At 48.8% G+C, this 19642-nt stretch overlaps 1 protein-coding gene across 3 annotated transcripts in view; it reads right to left on the bottom strand.

Moving 5' to 3' along the window:
• The window catches only part of LOC139392639 (ATP-binding cassette sub-family C member 9-like), a 66619-nt gene extending 57735 nt beyond the window's left edge, over window positions 1–8884 (bottom strand). Inside the window, exons 1-3 of one of the 3 annotated variants that reach the window (XM_071140760.1) lie at window positions 8648–8884; window positions 7831–7872; window positions 6524–6698 (exon numbers count right to left, since the gene is read on the bottom strand). In XM_071140760.1, coding sequence (XP_070996861.1) covers window positions 6524–6674 — 151 coding nt within the window. In that variant the 5' untranslated portion in view covers window positions 6675–6698; window positions 7831–7872; window positions 8648–8884. The remainder of the gene's footprint in view (window positions 1–6523; window positions 6699–7830; window positions 7873–8647) is intronic. The other 2 variants (XM_071140759.1, XM_071140761.1) reach the window with 2 other exon arrangements.
• Between the last annotated feature and the right edge of the window lie 10758 nt (window positions 8885–19642).

Raw genomic sequence — 19642 nt, forward strand, 5'->3', positions numbered from 1 at the left:
TTTGTAAACCTATAAGACCAATGGTGAACTTTAGCTGTTTGTAAACCTATAAGACCAATGGTGAACTTTAGTTGTTTGTAAACCTATAAGACCAATGGTGACCTTTAACTGTTCTTTAAATCTAAAGGTCAAAGCAAACCCTCAGAACATACAGTAACACAGAAACAGTGTCTCCATAAACACTCAGAACATACAGGAACACAGAAACAGTGTCTCCATAAACACACAGAACATACAGTAACACAGAAACAGTGTCTCCATAAACACTCAGAACATACAGTTACACAGAAACAGTGTCTCCATAACGTATCACCGCCGGGTACGGCAACTGCTCCGCCCACAACCGTAAGGCTCTCCAGAGGGTAGTGAGGTCTGCTCCGCCCACAACCGTAAGGCTCTCCAGAGGGTAGTGAGGTCTGCTCCGCCCACAACCGTAAGTCTCTCCAGTGGGTAGTGAGGTCTGCTCCGCCCACAACCGTAAGTCTCTCCAGAGGGTAGTGAGGTCTGCTCCGCCCACAACCGTAAGGCTCTCCAGAGGGTAGTGAGGTCTGCTCCGCCCACAACCGTAAGGCTCTCCAGAGGGTAGTGAGGTCAGCTCCGCCCACAACCGTAAGGCTCTCCAGAGGGTAGTGAGGTCTGCTCCGCCCACAACCGTAAGGCTCTCCAGAGGGTAGTTAGGTCAGCTCCGCCCACAACCGTAAGGCTCTCCAGAGGGTAGTGAGGTCTGCTCCGCCCACGACCGTAAGGCTCTCCAGAGGGTAGTGAGGTCTGCTCCGCCCACAACCGTAAGGCTCTCCAGAGGGTAGTGAGGTCTGCTCCGCCCACAACCGTAAGTCTCTCCAGAGGGTAGTGAGGTCTGCTCCGCCCACGACCGTAAGGCTCTCCAGAGGGTAGTGAGGTCTGCACAACGCATCACCGGGGGCAAACTACCTGCCCTCCAGGACACCTACAGCACCCGATGTCACAGGAAGGCCATAAAGATCATCAGGGACAACAACCACCCGAGCAACTGCCTGTTCACTGCCTTTCTAGGGAGTTTTTCCTAGCCACCGTGCTTCTACACCTGCATTGCTTGCTGTTTGGGGTTTTAGGCTGGGTTTCTGTACAGCACTTTGAGATATCAGCTGATGTACGAAGGGCTATATAAATACATTTGATTTGATTTGATTCACCCCGCTATCATCCAAAAGGTGAGGTCAGTACAGGTGCATCAAAGCAGGGACCGAGAGACTGAAAAACAGCTTCTATCTCAAGGCCATCAGATTGTTAAACACAGAGAGGCTGGTGCTGACTCAAATATCTATCCACTTTAATAATTAAAAATTGGATATAATAAATGTATCACTAGTCACTTTAAACAATACCACTTTCTATAATGTTTACATACCCTCCATTACTCATCTCATATGTATATACTGTACTCTATACCATCTACTGCATCTTGCCTATGTCATTCAGCCATCACTCATCCATATATTTATATGCACATATTCTTATTCATTCCTTTAGATTCCTGTTAGATTACTTGTTAGATATTACTGCATGGTCGGAACTAGAAGCACAAGCATTTCGCTACACTCGCATTAACATCTGCTAACCATGTGTATGTGACCAATACCATTTGATTTGATTTGATTTGAAATGAAAAACACACACACAAAGATTTGACCAGGAAGCATCAGTTAATGTTTTCCTCAGGGACTGGGCTGCTAGTCAGAGCCATTCCCATTAAGCAGATGAGCAACAGACACACCCAGTCAGTTTCCACAGCGTAGGCTTTCTAGAAAAACACAACAATAGATTGTTATCAGTAAACGTTGGGTTAAAGTGCAGAACGTTGGATTTGTCTGCTGGGGGCAGAGAGGCCCCCACTCCGCTAAAACCATTGACAACTGCGTGCCATTTTCAAGGAGTTGCCAACTAAATGTTACCAAGCATGCTTTTCACCATCAGTAAACATAGTTAATGTCATTTTAGATAGGCTACAGTACGTGAGGGTAGCATATTGATTCGGCATGTAGCTAACTAGCTAAGGAAGCAACGTGTGTTTTTTTTAGCTTGCTTCATCAGAGAAGACTTTTGGAAAGAGCTTGAAATCAGCTAGTAGCCTATATTTTGAGTCTAAAATTGTCCTGGTGAAGTTGTCTCCTCGCTACTTCTGGCAAGCAAATCAAACAATATTTAGAGATAATGACCTAGCTAATTTATCCACGTAAAGTTAGCTGTTAGCTGTTAGCTAGCCAAATTGATGTGATTGGGGAAATTACATGATAAGAGAGTGATGCTGAGAGTCAGAGTTTTCACTTTAAAATGTATGTCAAACAAAAAACAATGATTCCCAAGTTGAACAAACCAGACCCTTATATGCACAAGGACGACTTTTAACAACTTCCACTGAACATGTTACAAGAACACATTTACACCAGTGCAGATGCAACGTTTGTTAACAGAATAATGGCTTGTGCTGTCGGTGCCGTCATTCTGTTACAAAATTTTGCATCTGACCTGTTCTTCAAGAAAACTTGTTTTTCTATGTTTTCTCACAGTCCCACAACAACTCAGAGACCACGATCCCACAGTCCCACAGTCCTCCTGCTCAGTTAGATAAAGTCTGGGCCAGAGCCAGGAGTCTAACCAGCTGTTCTGTGGTCTGGGGAAAGCTGTTTTATGTTGACTGGGGAAAATGAGACTGACAGCCAGCAGATCAATGAAGAACAAATTTTTTTATTTAACTAGGGAAGTCAGTTTCAGAACAAATTCTTATTTTCAATGACTGCCTAGAAACAGTGGGTTAACTGCCTTGTTCAGCGTCAGAACGACGGATTTTTACCTTGTCAGCTCGATGAATCGATCTAGCAACTTTTCGGTTGCTAGTCCAACGCTCTAATCACCAGGCTACCTGCCGCCCCACATACAGACCAGTGCTGAATGTCCGACACAAGATCAATCATAGGGCTTTACACAGAGTTTCCTATCTTCTACACAGGACTGTGAGTCTGTAACAGTGGAATTGATTAAACCCAGTCGGTGGTCAGTAGGCGTTATGATGCTTCAAGGCTTTATATGAACGGTGAGACTGAAAGCTCAGAAAGAATAAAAAATAGCTTATATACAGTGCAGCATCTTAATACTGCTTTCTGTTGGTGAAGCAGGTGTGGGGGATGACAGTAGCTTGAATATAGTGCAGCAACATAACAGTGCTTTCTGTTGGTGAAGCAGGTGTGGGGGATGACAGTAGCTTGTATACAGTGCAGCAACATAACAGTGCTTTCTGTTGGTGAAGCAGGTGTGGGGGATGACAGTAGCTTGAATATAGTGCAGCAACATAACAGTGCTTTCTGTTGGTGAAGCAGGTGTGGGGGATGACAGTAGCTTGTATACAGTGCAGCATCTTAATACTGCTTTCTGTTGGTGAAGCAGGTGTGGGGGATGACAGTAGCTTGAATATAGTGCAGCAACATAACAGTGCTTTCTGTTGGTGAAGCAGGTGTGGGGGATGACAGTAGCTTGTATACAGTGCAGCATCTTAATACTGCTTTCTGTTGGTGAAGCAGGTGTGGGGGATGACAGTAGCTTGTATACAGTGCAGCATCGTAATACTGCTTTCTGTTGGTGAAGCAGGTGTGGGGGATGACAGTAGCTTGAATATAGTGCAGCAACATAACAGTGTTTTCTGTTGGTGAAGCAGGTGTGGGGGATGACAGTAGCTTGAATAGAGTGCAGCAACATAACAGTGTTTTCTGTTGGTGAAGCATGTGTGGGGGATGACAGTAGCTTGTATACAGTGCAGCATCGTAATACTGCTTTCTGTTGGTGAAGCAGGTGTGGGGGATGACAGTAGCTTGAATATAGTGCAGCAACATAACAGTGTTTTCTGTTGGTGAAGCATGTGTGGGGGATGACAGTAGCTTGTATACAGTGCAGCATCGTAATACTGCTTTCTGTTGGTGAAGCAGGTGTGGGGGATGACAGTAGCTTGAATATAGTGCAGCAACATAACAGTGTTTTCTGTTGGTGAAGCAGGTGTGGGGGATGACAGTAGCTTGTATACAGTGCAGCATCTTAATACTGTTTTCTGTTGGTGAAGCAGGTGTGGGGGATGACAGTAGCTTGAATATAGTGCAGCAACATAACAGTGTTTTCTGTTGGTGAAGCAGGTGTGGGGGATGACAGTAGCTTGAATATAGTGCAGCAACATAACAGTGTTTTCTGTTGGTGAAGCAGGTGTGGGGTATGACAGTAGCTTGAATATAGTGCAGCAACATAACAGTGTTTTCTGTTGGTGAAGCAGGTGTGGGGGATGACAGTAGCTTGAATATAGTGCAGCAACATAACAGTGTTTTCTGTTGGTGAAGCATGTGTGGGGGATGACAGTAGCTTGTATACAGTGCAGCATCGTAATACTGCTTTCTGTTGGTGAAGCAGGTGTGGGGGATGACAGTAGCTTGAATAGAGTGCAGCAACATAACAGTGTTTTCTGTTGGTGAAGCATGTGTGGGGGATGACAGTAGCTTGAATATAGTGCAGCAACATAACAGTGTTTTCTGTTGGTGAAGCAGGTGTGGGGGATGACAGTAGCTTGTATACAGTGCAGCATCTTAATACTGTTTTCTGTTGGTGAAGCAGGTGTGGGGGATGACAGTAGCTTGAATAGAGTGCAGCAACATAACAGTGTTTTCTGTTGGTGAAGCATGTGTGGGGGATGACAGTAGCTTGAATATGGTGCAGCACCATAACAGTGTTTTCTGTTGGTGAAGCATGTGTGGGGGATGACAGTAGCTTGAATATAGTGCAGCAACATAACAGTGTTTTCTGTTGGTGAAGCATGTGTGGGGGATGACAGTAGCTTGAATATAGTGCAGCAACATAACAGTGTTTTCTGTTGGTGAAGCATGTGTGGGGGATGACAGTAGCTTGAATATAGTCCAGCAACATAACAGTGTTTTCTGTTGGTGAAGCAGGTGTGGGGGATGACAGTAGCTTGAATATAGTGCAGCAACATAACAGTGTTTTCTGTTGGTGAAGCATGTGTGGGGGATGACAGTAGCTTGAATATAGTGCAGCAACATAACAGTGTTTTCTGTTGTTGAAGCAGGTGTGGGGGATGACAGTAGCTTGAATATAGTGCAGCAACATAACAGTGTTTTCTGTTGGTGAAGCATGTGTGGGGGATGACAGTAGCCTGAATATAGTGCAGCAACATAACAGTGTTTTCTGTTGGTGAAGCATGTGTGGGGGATGACAGTAGCTTGAATAGAGTGCAGCAACATAACAGTGTTTTCTGTTGGTGAAGCAGGTGTGGGGGATGACAGTAGCTTGAATATAGTGCAGCAACATAACAGTGTTTTCTGTTGGTGAAGCAGGTGTTGGGGATGACAGTAGCTTGAATATAGTGCAGCAACATAACAGTGTGTTCTGTTGGTGAAGCATGTGTGGGGGATGAAAGGATTGTTACCAAAGGCATCCTTGAATCGTGTTGCTTTGGGATTGTCACGAACGCACCCACATTAACACCCACACAAACACAAACACAGACCATCAGAGCTAAAGCAATTATGTCCCTTTCTGATCCCATTGTGTCCCGTTCTGAGCCTGTTCTGTCCCCTTCTGAGCCTGTTCTGTCCCCTTCTGAGCCTGTTCTGTCCCCTTCTGACCCTATTCTGTCCCCTTCTGAATCTTTTCTGTCCCCTTCTGAACCTATTCTGTCCCCTTCTGAGTCTATTCTGTCCCCTTCTGAGCCTATTCTGTCCCCTTCTGAGCCTATTCTGTCCCCTTCTGAGCCTATTCTGTCCCCTTCTGAGCCTATTCTGTCCCCCTCTGAGCCTGTTCTGTCCCCTTTTGATTCTATTCTGTCCCCTTCTGAGCCTGTTCTGTCCCCTTCTGAGCCTGTTCTGTCCCCTTTTGATTCTATTCTGTCCCCTTCTGAGCCTGTTCTGTCCCTTTCTGAGCCTGTTCTGTCCCCTTCTGAGCCTATTCTGTCCCCTTCTGAGCTTATTCTGTCCCCTTCTGAGCCTATTCTGTCCCCTTCTAAGCCTATTCTGTCCCATTCCGAACCTATTCTGTCCCATTCTGAGCCTATTCTGTCCCCTTCTGAGCCTGTTCTGTCTCCTTCTGAGCCTTTTCTGTCCTCTTCTGAGCCTGTTCGGTCCCCTTCTAAGCCTATTCTGTCCCCTTGTAAGCCTATTCTGTCCCCTTCTGAGCCTATTCTGTCCCCTTCTAAGCCTGTTCTGTCCCCTTCTGAGCCTATTCTGTCCCCTTCTGAGCCTGTTCTGTCCCCTTCTGATTCTATTCTGTCCCCTTCTGAGCCTATTCTGTCCCCTTCTAAGCCTGTTCTGTCCCCTTCTGCCCCTATTCTGTCCCTTTTTGAGTCTGTTTTGTTCCCCTCTGGACCAATTCTGTCCATGTTTCTGTTAAACCTTTTTCTGTGTGATCTCTATGATTAAAGTTTGTCACATGTGCACGCACGCACACACAAACACACACACACATCATGAAGGTAAAGGACTATGCATGGTCCACGTACCAATGAAGAGGATAGGGAAGGTGATGAAGAGCAGGAAGACGTGAGGGACCAGGTTGAGGGCGTCCACGAAGCAGCCATTGTTCAACATCCCCGTATCCACACTGTAGGCATTCTTGGTCACATTGTTGCCACAGAACGACAGGCCAGCCATGCCACCTTATTGGTCCAGAGAAGCCTGGGGGGAGGACCCAAGCCACAAAACTGTCAATCAAGTCAAGAGCACCAGCTTGTCTAGTGGCTGGACAATGGAGAAGTAAACAATGAAAGTGGTCTAGCCGTAATGCTCTTTTAAAGGTGAATCAGCTTTTAAAAAATACAGGATACATTAGTAAGACTAAAGTGCTTTTATGATTCAAATAACATTAGCCAACGGATACGGTGCTTTCAATATAGAGACTCTTTCTGTAGTGTTGTGGCGTCTCCCCTTGTCTTGATGTGTGTTTTGTCCTATTTTTTAAATCCCAGCCCCTGTCCCCGCAGGAGGCCTTTTGGTGTGCCGTCATTGTAAATAATAATTTATTCTTAACTGACTTGTCTAGTTAAATTAAGGTTAAGTAAAACATTTAAAATAAACTATGCTTAGAGAGTTTACATGGATCAATAATCATTAAAGGGAGGAATGCACCATACTATTTCCCAAGACTTGACTTTTTCTAATGCAATTTGTGTTAATGCCTGTCCTTGACAACAGAGACTTCACTAACCTCTGTTGACATGGTTGACAACACTGACACTAAGAGCAGTGCACTGTTCTTCACCCGCCTACACCAATTCTTCAAGGAACTACACTGGCACCACAAGTCAAACTGGAATATCTTACTACACAAATATACCTCTGCTTTATTCTGTTTTTCAAGACATGAAATTATGGTACATCTTGATGAGGAATGATCTAGTCTGATGATAGAGAAGGTTGCGGTTTATTCTAGAGAAGCATCACTGACATCCAAGAACTGCTCATCTTATTCCTCCCCTTTCTAAACACAAGTCCTGTTGGCTCTCAAAATAATGGAGCCAATCACATGAAATAATTAACAAACAAATGTTGCCAAACGATGTTAAAATTCATAGGTTTAATATTTATATAGGGCTTTTATACCAAATGCATTTTATACAAGTAGTTGTCTAATTGAAGCTGGAAAGTCGTTTTCCGAATGTTATTCTGATAAGAACTCAACACTACTCACAAGAAGAGTCGTTTTCAGACCTCTCCTATGAGTTATATGACCATGTAGCTGAACACATGGCACAACATAGCATATACGGACGGCCATAACAGAATAATAATAGAGATCAATGTAGCTTACCTCAGAGAAGTGTCCTTATTGACGCGGTTTCATTCAGGTCGCCTGGTTTTTGGAGACAGTAACCACACAGCATAAATTGGAGGTGGTTATTTTTAGCCTTATAGCGCATCGGCTGGCCATACTGCTACCCCCTATCGGATTTCAAAACTTGACCAAGTCTGGTGAGGCAAACTTCCCTTGCCGCTAGGTTCCAGCACCAACCATGTGGTGGGGTAAGGTACATGGTAAGGTACATGGGTAGGAATCGTAGACATACTGTAGCAGGCTACAACGTAAGGGTTCGGTTTTATAAAACAGATTCATATTTTTAAGAGGGTTCCATTTCTTAGGCAAAGGCTTCAGTAAATATTTATATATTTTTTTATGAACACACAAACTGTATTCTGTGACTGAATATAAACATACGATTTGTCCATATAGTTTATACTTGGAATTGACATGACTCCTACAAGGACCTTGGATAGGCAAGTCTACAACTGACCTCTAGGCTACAATTCTATTGTTAGGCGCAATGAACCAGTAGCCTACAGATGTATGCGGTCAGCAGGTACAACGATGAATCGGACGTGTATGTGAAGTAAACTTGCCATTGACCTTAGGAATGTGCAATTATTGTAGGCAAAAAAACTTCGTTTATTATACTAATCATTGTATCTTTTGGAACCGTTTCATATCTCGAGGTGCGCGGTTTAGATGACAAGGGGTACACATCATGTGACCTGACAATGTGTGAATATTATCATCAGACCGAGTCGAATATAAATATTCGGCTTTCTGAGACCATGTATGCAGTTAGTAGGCTATCCGCATTACTTACCCCTATCTACGGCTCCGCTGTGTTCCGTCGGTTTTTTAGACGCGTCCTGTTGTGGGATGTCTTGTCTTGTCCGGTCATTGATTTTATCCTGGTGAGATTTGTGAAATGATGCAATGGAGGACGCTGCCGTTCTGAAGCGAATTCATTCATTCCATTAGAACTGCGCTCGCATCGTCAGTAGCAGCATCGTATGATTATTGTGTCCACTCCTACACGGTGGAAAGACGTGGCTTTCTGCAGAAATAACACTCAGACAGAGGAGTGTGTAATGACAATATCACGTTATTTAGGTCACCTAAAAAAAAGGGGGAGTTTTCACTTAACGGTTGTGTTTTATTCCGCCGTTTTACCCAAATGATATAGGTAAACGTTTCAGACAGTTCTGTTCTCGTTAAGTTAAAATAAAACGTAAATTGGTAACACATGATGGATGGATCACGTGCCCATTACGCGGACAGACATAAAGCAACCAACATCAGCAAATATGAATTTAGGTCGTTGCATTATCAGTGTGACAATATGAAGATGTAAGCTACAGTGTTGAATTATGTAATAGCCTACACTAGGCTACAAAGTGACCATGTTTCCTCAACAAAGAATGATTTCTCCTGATTAAGATGACTGATTGAGCAGACAATTTCTTGCAGACAACACTTGCTCGCTGTCTCCTGCATAGGCCTCTGGTTCGTGGCTATTCATTATTATGCCAGTTGCCGTGATCGGCCTTTCCATAGTGCTTCATTATAACAGTGTTATTAAATGATCATAGATGACCATGTCCTACCCTGGGCACTGACAGTAATGAGTTATGACTCCTACCCTAATTAAACGGAAACCTGATTCTGACACAATATGAGTCGGTCATGGTTGCTCATGGTCACGTGGGGATGTAGTCCTGCGATCATCTTGGTCAAACGGCCAAGATGTTGGTTTCTCCAGCGGTAGACCAAGGAATGATTTCATTAGGGTATCTGTGGACCTCCCCCTATCTGCACCTGTAGCCAATGACATACCACTTTACTGACATCTGACTGAACCAAATAATACAACTACTGTACATAAACATTCAATACATATTTCAGCAGTGGCAAGTGGAAGCATAATCAACCCTGTTACACACACACACACACACACCATAACTCCCTTTACCCTCATGTAGGCTACTGACCCTCTGTGCCCTCATGACTGAATCAGTACCAACCATCCTGCTGTCCTCAGCCAAGAAAACACTGTTCCCTCTTTCTCTCTCTCTCTCACACACACACACACACACACACACACACACACACACACACACACACACACACGCACACACACACACGCACACACACACACCACTTCAGTAGCCTGAGAACTCCATAAAACTCACACTCTGGGAACATGTTCTATTTTAGCTCCTCCTCTTAGTCCCCATGCCCGTAGTGTGTGTGTATGTGTGTGTGTGAGAGAGAGAGAGAGAGAAAGAGGGAACAGTGTTTTCTGTTTGTTTGAATGAAAGCTCCTCTGGTTTTTAAGGAGGATTAAGAGATACACGTCTGCTGTATCTTGAAAAGCTTTTTATCTGATTTCAAAGAAATATATTCTACATTTCCCCCAGAGAGATTATGGTCTGTTATCCATCTTAACAGAATGATTTAGGATCTTTGATGTGCTCGTTTTGCTTTGTTTTGATGGTGTGTCAGTATCAATTTGTCTGGATCAGGTAGAAACCCCTGGTGAAGTATCAGGCCGTTATTAAAAAGGTCCTCTCACTCTCAGTAGGTGATCTTTTCATAAAGCTTTTGAAAGGTCGGCTAAGTGCAGGAGATTCATCAGATGGGCGCAGGCTCAGACACTTTTTGTTGGTGTTTCCCTTATTTTGGCAATTACCTGTAGGTTTGTCTGGTCATTGTAATATCTGCTCACACAGTTGGGTTTGTGCAGCAGTGGTGCTCTAGTCTTCTCTGTCCTCTGGGCCTGTGTGACTTTGTCTGCACTCGGCATCGACTGCTCTCTGTCTTTCCTCTGCACTCAATTGATTAGTTCATGATATTGTTGAGAAATCTGATGAATTCACTATTGATTAAATACCAGAATGGAAACAACCATACACAGGCTCTGAAGAAAGGCAGTAAATGAAGACCTCCCTGTTGTAGAGCGGCAGCAGCACATGGCCTGTCTGGTGCCTGGGCCTGGGCTTGGAGTTGTTGCGTATCTGAGATAAAGAACACATCCATGGGGGACAGCCAGGTCAGAGGACAGGGTGGAGGGTGGACCACCATGTGGCCCAGCACCATGAGAACTGTGCCGGGGGCTTGTGTCTCAGTGTGTGTGAGGAGGAAGAGAGGGTGTGTGGGAGTGTATTGCGAGGCCTCAGGGGTGGGTTGGGGGCGGCACGGGGAGTGTGTGACAGCGTCGAGGGACAGCGTTCAGAGTCGGACGGAGGTTCACATCCCCCTGCGTTTCCCTGGAGACAGTTGAAGGGGATCTATGACCCTCGACCCCTAACCCGTCAGAGGAAGTAATGCAGTTAGACGCTGTGTGTGTGAGACACATAGAGGCTGGGATGAGGTGATGGAGACGAGGAGATGGGGACAGGGATGGAGGAGGTGTGGAGTGGTGGAAGAGGGGTAATGAGGTCAGTTTGAGCTTTTTGAGAAACTTCCAGATTCTCATAGCCGGAGGGCTGTGCTGGGAATTGATGCTCCCAACACGTATGCTGCTACGGTGGTGAGTGCGTCATCCACAAGACACTTAAGGAAGCTGTGAAAGCCCACATCCTCTCGCTCTCTCTCTCTCTCTCTCTCTCTCTCTCTCTCACTTTCTCTTTGTTTCTCTCTCTATTTCTCTGTCTTTCTCTCTCTCTTTCTCTCCTTCTCTATCTCTCACTCTCTCTCTCTATTTCTCTGTCTTTCTCTCTCTCTTTCTCTCCTTCTCTCCCGCTCTCACTCTCTCTTTGTCTCTCTCTCTATTTCTCTGTCTTTCTCTCTCTCTTTCTCTCCTTCTCTCCCGCTCTCTATCTCTCACTCTCTCTTTGTCTCTCTCTCTATTTCTCTGTCTTTCTCTCTCTCTTTCTCTCCTGCTCTCTATCTCTCTCTCTCTCTCTCGCTCCAAAGACAAACAAATCATCCTTAAGTAATGCAATGATGCATAAACATTGTTGTCTCATAGTGTTGTGGTATGAAGGACATGATATGAATCATCTGCTAAGGGTAAGTTATGGCACGTACCACCTACACACACATCTAGAACGATCACATATCAAACTCTAGTTCACCTGAGTTCACCTTTGTCTCTCCCATATCTGTGTGAAATCAGAAAACAGTGATGTGCATTACAGGTTTCCATGGCGATGCTGCATGGCATAGGGGCAGTGGGGAATCTCTGGGATAGAGGAGGATCTGTGATGGTGTTCTTCGCTGGTGTTCTCTGGCTCCCAGCGTGAGAAAGTTGAGCTGGGGGCCGTAGGGGCGTCTGTGGTGCTCCAGAGCAGGAAGTGAGACCCCAGGACCATTCTACTTCCAGTGTTCCACTCCCCCGTACCGTACAACAAAAGTACACCCCTCATGATCCTGTCTGTTATAACATGGATGCATGCTATCATGATTTGGAGAGAGTTGGTATCTCTCTTTCTATCTTTCTTTTTCATGTTTTTTTCCCCCAGATCCTTATCCCACTCTCTCTCCATTTTCTATCTCTCTGAGAGCTCTCTCTCTCTCTCTCTCTCTCTCTCTCTCTCTCTCTCTCTCTCTCTCTTTCTCTCCCTCTTTTTCTCTCTCTCCATTTTCTATCTCTCTGAGAGCTCTCTCTCTGTGTGTGTCTCTCTCTCTCTCTTTCTCTCCCTCTTTTTCTCTCTCTATATCTATCTCCCTCCCTCCCCTCAATTCCTTCCTTCCTCCCCTCCTTCCTCGCTTCCTCCCTTCTTCCCTCCTCCAGTGTGGCCAGTAGATTAACTCCCAAGTCCAGCTCCAACAGCAGACCCAGAGGAACAGAGAGAGTCTGTTTACCTTTCAATGGTATGACTGGAGTCCCACACACATCTCTCTCCCTGTGGTAACTTCAGCAGTGACATTCAGAAATCATCTCACAGATGTCCTTGCATAAACACACAGATGTCCTTGCATAAACACACAGATGCCACATTAACCCGATGTTATCCAAACACAGCTCTATTTAACACTACCCACTACTACTACTATAGTCTTTCTGTCGATTCCTATTTATTATAGAGAATAGAAAGTCAACTGGAAGTTAAAGATGTTTCCCAGTTAGTGAAGGAATCCTGTGTTGTCTATGTGGATGTGTGTATATTAGATGACACAGATGAGCAAGGGGTCTGAAACTAATTGTATGCAATGTGCTATAGCTGGCATATGGGGACCATGACCCTCCTGATGAGGACATGTCTCTCACAGCAGCCTGCTGAGGGGGGACGGCTGGGACAGTGGACCATGGCCCTCCTGATGAGGACATGTCTCCCACAGCAGCCTGCTGAGGGAATACGGCTGGGACAGTGGACCATGGCCCTCCTGATGAGGACATGTCTCCCACAGCAGCCTGCTGAGGACGGCTGGGATAGTGGACCAAGGCCCTCCTGATGAGGACATGTCTCCCACAGCAGCCTGCTGAGGCGGACGGCTGGGACAGTGGACCATGGCCCTCCTGATGAGGACATGTCTCCCACAGCAGCCTGCTGAGGGAGGACGGCTGGGACAGTGGACCATGGCCCTCCTGATGAGGACATATCTCCCACAGCAGCCTGCTGAGGGAGGACGGCTGGGACAGTGGACCATGGCCCTCCTGATGAGGACATGTCTCCCACAGCAGCCTGCTGAGGGGGACGGCTGGGACAGTGGACCATGGCCCTCCAGATGAGGACATGTCTCCCACAGCAGCCTGCTGAGGGGGATGGCTGGGACAGTGGACCATGGCCCTCCTGATGAGGACATGTCTCCCACAGCAGCCTGCTGAGGGGGGATGGCTGGGACAGTGGACCATGGCCCTCCTGATGAGGACATGTCTCCCACAGCAGCCTGCTGAGGGAGGACGGCTGGGACAGTGGACCATGGCCCTCCTGATGAGGACATGTCTCCCACAGCAGCCTGCTGAGGGAGGACGGCTGGGACAGTGGACCATGGCCCTCCTGATGAGGACATGTCTCCCACAGCAGCCTGCTGAGGGGGGATGGCTGGGACAGTGGACCAGGGCCCTCCTGATGAGGACATGTCTCCCACAGCAGCCTGCTGAGGGAGGACGGCTGGGACAGTGGACCATGGCCCTCCTGATGAGGACATGTCTCCCACAGCAGCCTGCTGAGGGGGGATGGCTGGGACAGTGGACCAGGGCCCTCCTGATGAGGACATGTCTCCCACAGCAGCCTGCTGAGGGAGGACGGCTGGGACAGTGGACCATGGCCCTCCTGATGAGGACATGTCTCCCACAGCAGCCTGCTGAGGGGGGATGGCTGGGACAGTGGACCATGGCCCTCCTGATGAGGACATGTCTCCCACAGCAGCCTGCTGAGGGGGGATGGCTGGGACAGTGGACCATGGCCCTCCTGATGAGGACATGTCTCCCACAGCAGCCTGCTGAGGGAGGACGGCTGGGACAGTGGACCATGGCCCTCCTGATGAGGACATGTCTCCCACAGCAGCCTGCTGAGGGGGGATGGCTGGGACAGTGGACCATGGCCCTCCTGATGAGGACATGTCTCCCACAGCAGCCTGCTGAGGGAGGACGGCTGGGACAGTGGACCATGGCCCTCCTGATGAGGACATGTCTCCCACAGCAGCCTGCTGAGGGGAGGACGGCTGGGACAGTGGACCATGGCCCTCCTGATGAGGACATATCTCCCACAGCAGCCTGCTGAGGGAGGACGGCTGGGACAGTGGACCATGGCCCTCCTGATGAGGACATGTCTAACACAGCAGCCTGCTGAGGGAGGACGGCTGGGACAGTGGACCATGGCCCTCCTGATGAGGACATGTCTCCCACAGCAGCCTGCTGAGGGGGACGGCTGGGACAGTGGACCATGGCCCTCCTGATGAGGACATGTCTCCCACAGCAGCCTGCTGAGGGGGGACGGCTGGGACAGTGGACCATGGCCCTCCTGATGAGGACATGTCTCCCACAGCAGCCTGCTGAGGGGGACGGCTGGGACAGTGGACCATGGCCCTCCTGATGAGGACATGTCTCCCACAGCAGCCTGCTGAGGGGGGACGGCTGGGACAGTGGACCATGGCCCTCCTGATGAGGACATGTCTCCCACAGCAGCCTGCTGAGGGGGACGGCTGGGACAGTGGACCATGGCCCTCCTGATGAGGACATGTCTCCCACAGCAGCCTGCTGAGGGAGGACGGCTGGGACAGTGGACCATGGCCCTCCTGATGAGGACATGTCTTCCACAGCAGCCTGCTGAGGGAGGACGGCTGGGACAGTGGACCATGGCCCTCCTGATGAGGACATGTCTCTCACAGCAGCCTGCTGAGGGAGGACGGCTGGGACAGTGGACCATGGCCCTCCTGATGAGGACATGTCTCCCACAGCAGCCTGCTGAGGGAGGACGGCTGGGACAGTGGACCATGGCACTCCTGATGAGGACATGTCTTCCACAGCAGCCTGCTGATGGAGGACGGCTGGGACAGTGGACCATGGCCCTCCTGATGAGGACATGTCTCTCACAGCAGCCTGCTGAGGGAGGACGGCTGGGACAGTGGACCATGGCCCTCCTGATGAGGACATGTCTCCCACAGCAGCCTGCTGAGGGAGGACGGCTGGGACAGTGGACCATGGCCCTCCTGATGAGGACATGTCTCCCACAGCAGCCTGCTGAGGGAGGACGGCTGGGACAGTGGACCATGGCCCTCCTGATGAGGACATGTCTCCCACAGCAGCCTGCTGAGGGGGACGGCTGGGACAGTGGACCATGGCCCTCCTGATGAGGCCATGTCTCCCACAGCAGCCTGCTGAGGGGAGGACTGCTGGGACAGTGGACCATGGCCCTCCTGATGAGGACATGTCTCCCACAGCAGCCTGCTGAGGGGACGGCTGGGACAGTGGACCATGGCCCTCCTGATGAGGACATGTCTCCCACAGCAGCCTGCTGAGGGAGGACGGCTGGGACAGTGGACCATGGCCCTCCTGATGAGGACATGTCTCCCACAGCAGCCTGCTGAGGGAGGACGGCTGGGACAGTGGACCATGGCCCTCCTGATGAGGACATGTCTCTCACAGCAGCCTGCTGAGGGAGGACGGCTGGGACAGTGGACCATGGCCCTCCTGATGAGGACATGTCTCCCACAGCAGCCTGCTGAGGGGGACGGCTGGGACAGTGGACCATGGCCCTCCTGATGAGGACATGTCTCCCACAGCAGCCTGCTGAGGGAGGACGGCTGGGACAGTGGACCATGGCCCTCCTGATGAGGACATGTCTCCCACAGCAGCCTGCTGAGGGAGGACGGCTGGGACAGTGGACCATGGCCCTCCTGATGAGGACATGTCTCCCACAGCAGCCTGCTGAGGGAGGACGGCTTATAATAAGGATGCCATTCCACTGATTCCACTCAAGTCATTACCACGAGCCCGTTCTCCCCAATTAAGGTGCCACCAACCTCCTGTGATGTCTATGGCATCCAGGCTAGCTCTATCCTCAGGAAGAGGGCTGCTGTTGTCAAGTGTGGTTTACTGCACTATGAAGAGAGTTACATACTGGACTGTAAAAACAATCACAAGTCAGACAGTTACAGCAACCACACACTGATTGTCCCTTTAGTTTAGAGTGAGATCTTTTAAAACAAGCTTTTACTGCCACCTACTGGTCAACTCTAACAGTGACACACACACTCTCATACACACACACACACAAATGGAAAAGAACATGGAGTCAGTGCCACACTACCAAGCCATAGCAGTAATATCCCGCAGGCCGCAAGCTGGGGAACCCTGTCCAGTAATATCCTGAGGGAAGCCAGTTGGGGAACCCTGTCCAGTAATATCCTGAGGGAAGCCAGTTGGGGAACCCTGTTCAGTAATATCCTGAGGGAAGCCAGTTGGGGAACCCTGTTCAGTAATATCCTGAGGGAAGCTAGTTGGGGAACCCTGTTCAGTAATATCCTGAGGGACGCCAGTTGGGGAACCCTGTTCAGTAATATCCTGAGGGAAGCTAGTTGGGGAACCCTGTCCAGTAATATCCTGAGGGAAGCTAGTTGGGGAACCCTGTTCAGTAATATCCTGAGGGACGCCAGTTGGGGAACCCTGTTCAGTAATATCCTGAGGGAAGCCAGTTGGGGAACCCTGTCCAGTAATATCCTGAGGGAAGCCAGTTGGGGAACCCTGTTCAGTAATATCCTGAGGGAAGCCAGTTGGGGAACCCTGTTCAGTAATATCCTGAGGGAAGCTAGTTGGGGAACCCTGTTCAGTAATATCCTGAGGGACGCCAGTTGGGGAACCCTGTTCAGTAATATCCTGAGAGAAGACAGTTGGGGAACCCTGTTCAGTAATATCCTGAGGGAAGACAGTTGGGGAACCCTGTTCAGTAATATCCTGAGGGAAGACAGTTGGGGAACCCTGTTCATTAATATCCTGAGGGAAGCTAGTTGGGGAACCCTGTTCAGTAATATCCTGAGGGAAGACAGTTGGGGAACCCTGTTCAGTAATATACTGAGGGAAGACAGTTGGGGAACCCTGTTCAGTAATATCCTGAGGGAAGACAGTTGGGGAACCCTGTTCAGTAATATCCTGAGGGAAGCCAGTTGGGGAACCCTGTTCAGTAATATCCTGAGGGAAGACAGTTGGGGAACCCTGTTCAGTAATATCCTGAGGGAAGACAGTTGGTGAACCCTGTTCAGTAATATCCTGAGGGAAGCCAGTTGGGGAACCCTGTTCAGTAATATCCTGAGGGAAGCCAGTTGGGGAACCCTGTTCAGTAATATCTTGAGGGAAGCCAGTTGGGGACCCCTGTTCAGTAATATCCTGAGGGAAGCCAGTTGGGGAACCCTGTTCAGTAATATCCTGAGGGAAGACAGTTGGGGAACCCTGTTCAGTAATATCCTGAGGGAAGACAGTTGGGGAACCCTGTTCAGTAACATCCTGAGGGAAGACAGTTGGGGAACCCTGTTCAGTAATATCCTGAGGGACGCCCGTTGGGGAACCCTGTTCAGTAATATCCTGAGGGAAGACAGTTGGGGAACCCTGTTCAGTAATATCCTGAGGGAAGACAGTTGGGGAACCCTGTTCAGTAACATCCTGAGGGAAGACAGTTGGGGAACCCTGTTCAGTAACATCCTGAGGGAAGACAGTTGGGGAACCCTGTTCAGTAGTATCCCGCAGGCCACCAGTTGGGGAACCCTGTTCAATATCCTGAGGGAAGACAGTTGGGGAACCCTGTTCAGTAATATCCTGAGGGAAGACAGTTGGGGAACCCTGTTCAGTAATATCCTGAGGGAAGACAGTTGGGGAATCCTGTTCAGTAATATCCTGAGGGAAGACAGTTGGGGAACCCTGTTCAGTAATATCCTGAGGGAAGACAGTTGGGGAACCCTGTTCAGTAATATCCTGAGGGAAGACAGTTGGGGAACCCTGTTCAGTAATATCCTGAGGGAAGCCAGTTGGGGAACCCTGTTCAGTAATATCATGAGGGAAGCTAGTTGGGGAACCCTGTTCAGTAATATCCTGAGGGAAGCCAGTTGGGGAACCCTGTTCAGTAATATCCTGAGGGAAGACAGTTGGGGAACCCTGTTCAGTAATATCCTGAGGGAAGCCAGTTGGGGAACCCTGTTCAGGAATATCCTGAGGGAAGCTAGTTGGGGAACACTGTTCAGTAATATCCTGAGGGAAGACAGTTGGGGAACCCTGTTCAGTAATATCCTGAGGGAAGCTAGTTGGGGAACCCTGTTCAGTAATATCCTGAGGGAAGACAGTTGGGGAACCCTGTTCAGTAATATCCTGAGGGAAGACAGTTGGGGAACCCTGTTCAGTAATATCCTGAGAGAAGACAGTTGGGGAACCCTGTTCAGTAATATCCTGAGGGAAGACAGTTGGGGAACCCTGTTCAGTAATATCATGAGGGAAGCTAGTTGGGGAACCCTGTTCAGTAATATCCTGAGGGAAGCCAGTTGGGGAACCCTGTTCAGGAATATCCTGAGGGAAGCAAGTTGGGGAACCCTGTTCAGTAATATCCTGAGGGAAGACAGTTGGGGAACCCTGTTCAGTAATATCCTGAGGGAAGCTAGTTGGGGAACCCTGTTCAGTAATATCCTGAGGGAAGACAGTTGGGGAACCCTGTTCAGTAATATCCTGAGGGAAGACAGTTGGGGAACCCTGTTCAGTAATATCCTGAGGGAAGACAGTTGGGGAACCCTGTTCAGTAATATCCAGGACTGATTGAAATTGAAACTGCAAATGGTCAGGTGGAGGTTTTACATGGTTTGCTGGAAGTGCACTGAGCAACTCACTGATTCACCTTCAATTGACTTATCTTAAACAGAGCTTGACAAGCATCTGGCAGTTTACAGGATTGTCAGTAATAGCTGGAGTTGTTAGGAAATGGAAAGTGGAAAAATGGTGGAAAATGGTCTGTTTGGGGGACTAGGGACCTTCCCCGGTTGGCTTGGTGGACTAGGGACCTTCCCCTGTTGGCTTGATGGACTAGGGACCTTCCCTGGTTGGCTTGGTGGACTAGGGACCTTCCCCTGTTGGCTTGGTGGACTAGGGACCTTCCCGTGTTGGCTTGGTGGACTAGGGACCTTCCTCGGTTGGCTTGGTGGACTAGGGGCCTTCCCCTGTTGGCTTGGTGGACTAGGGACCTTCCCCTGTTGGCTTGATGGACTAGGGACCTTCCCCGGTTGGCTTGGTGGACTAGGGACCTTCCCCGGTTGGCTTGGTGGACTAGGGACCTTCCCCGGTTGGCTTGGTGGACTAGGGACCTTCCCCGGTTGGCTTGGTGGACTAGGGACCTTCCCCTGTTGGCTTGGTGGACTAGGGACCTTCCCCTGTTGGCTTGGTGGACTAGGGACCTTC

The sequence above is a fragment of the Oncorhynchus clarkii genome, chromosome 33 (assembly GCF_045791955.1).
Source record: "Oncorhynchus clarkii lewisi isolate Uvic-CL-2024 chromosome 33, UVic_Ocla_1.0, whole genome shotgun sequence".
NCBI classification, from domain to species: Eukaryota; Metazoa; Chordata; class Actinopteri; order Salmoniformes; family Salmonidae; genus Oncorhynchus; species Oncorhynchus clarkii.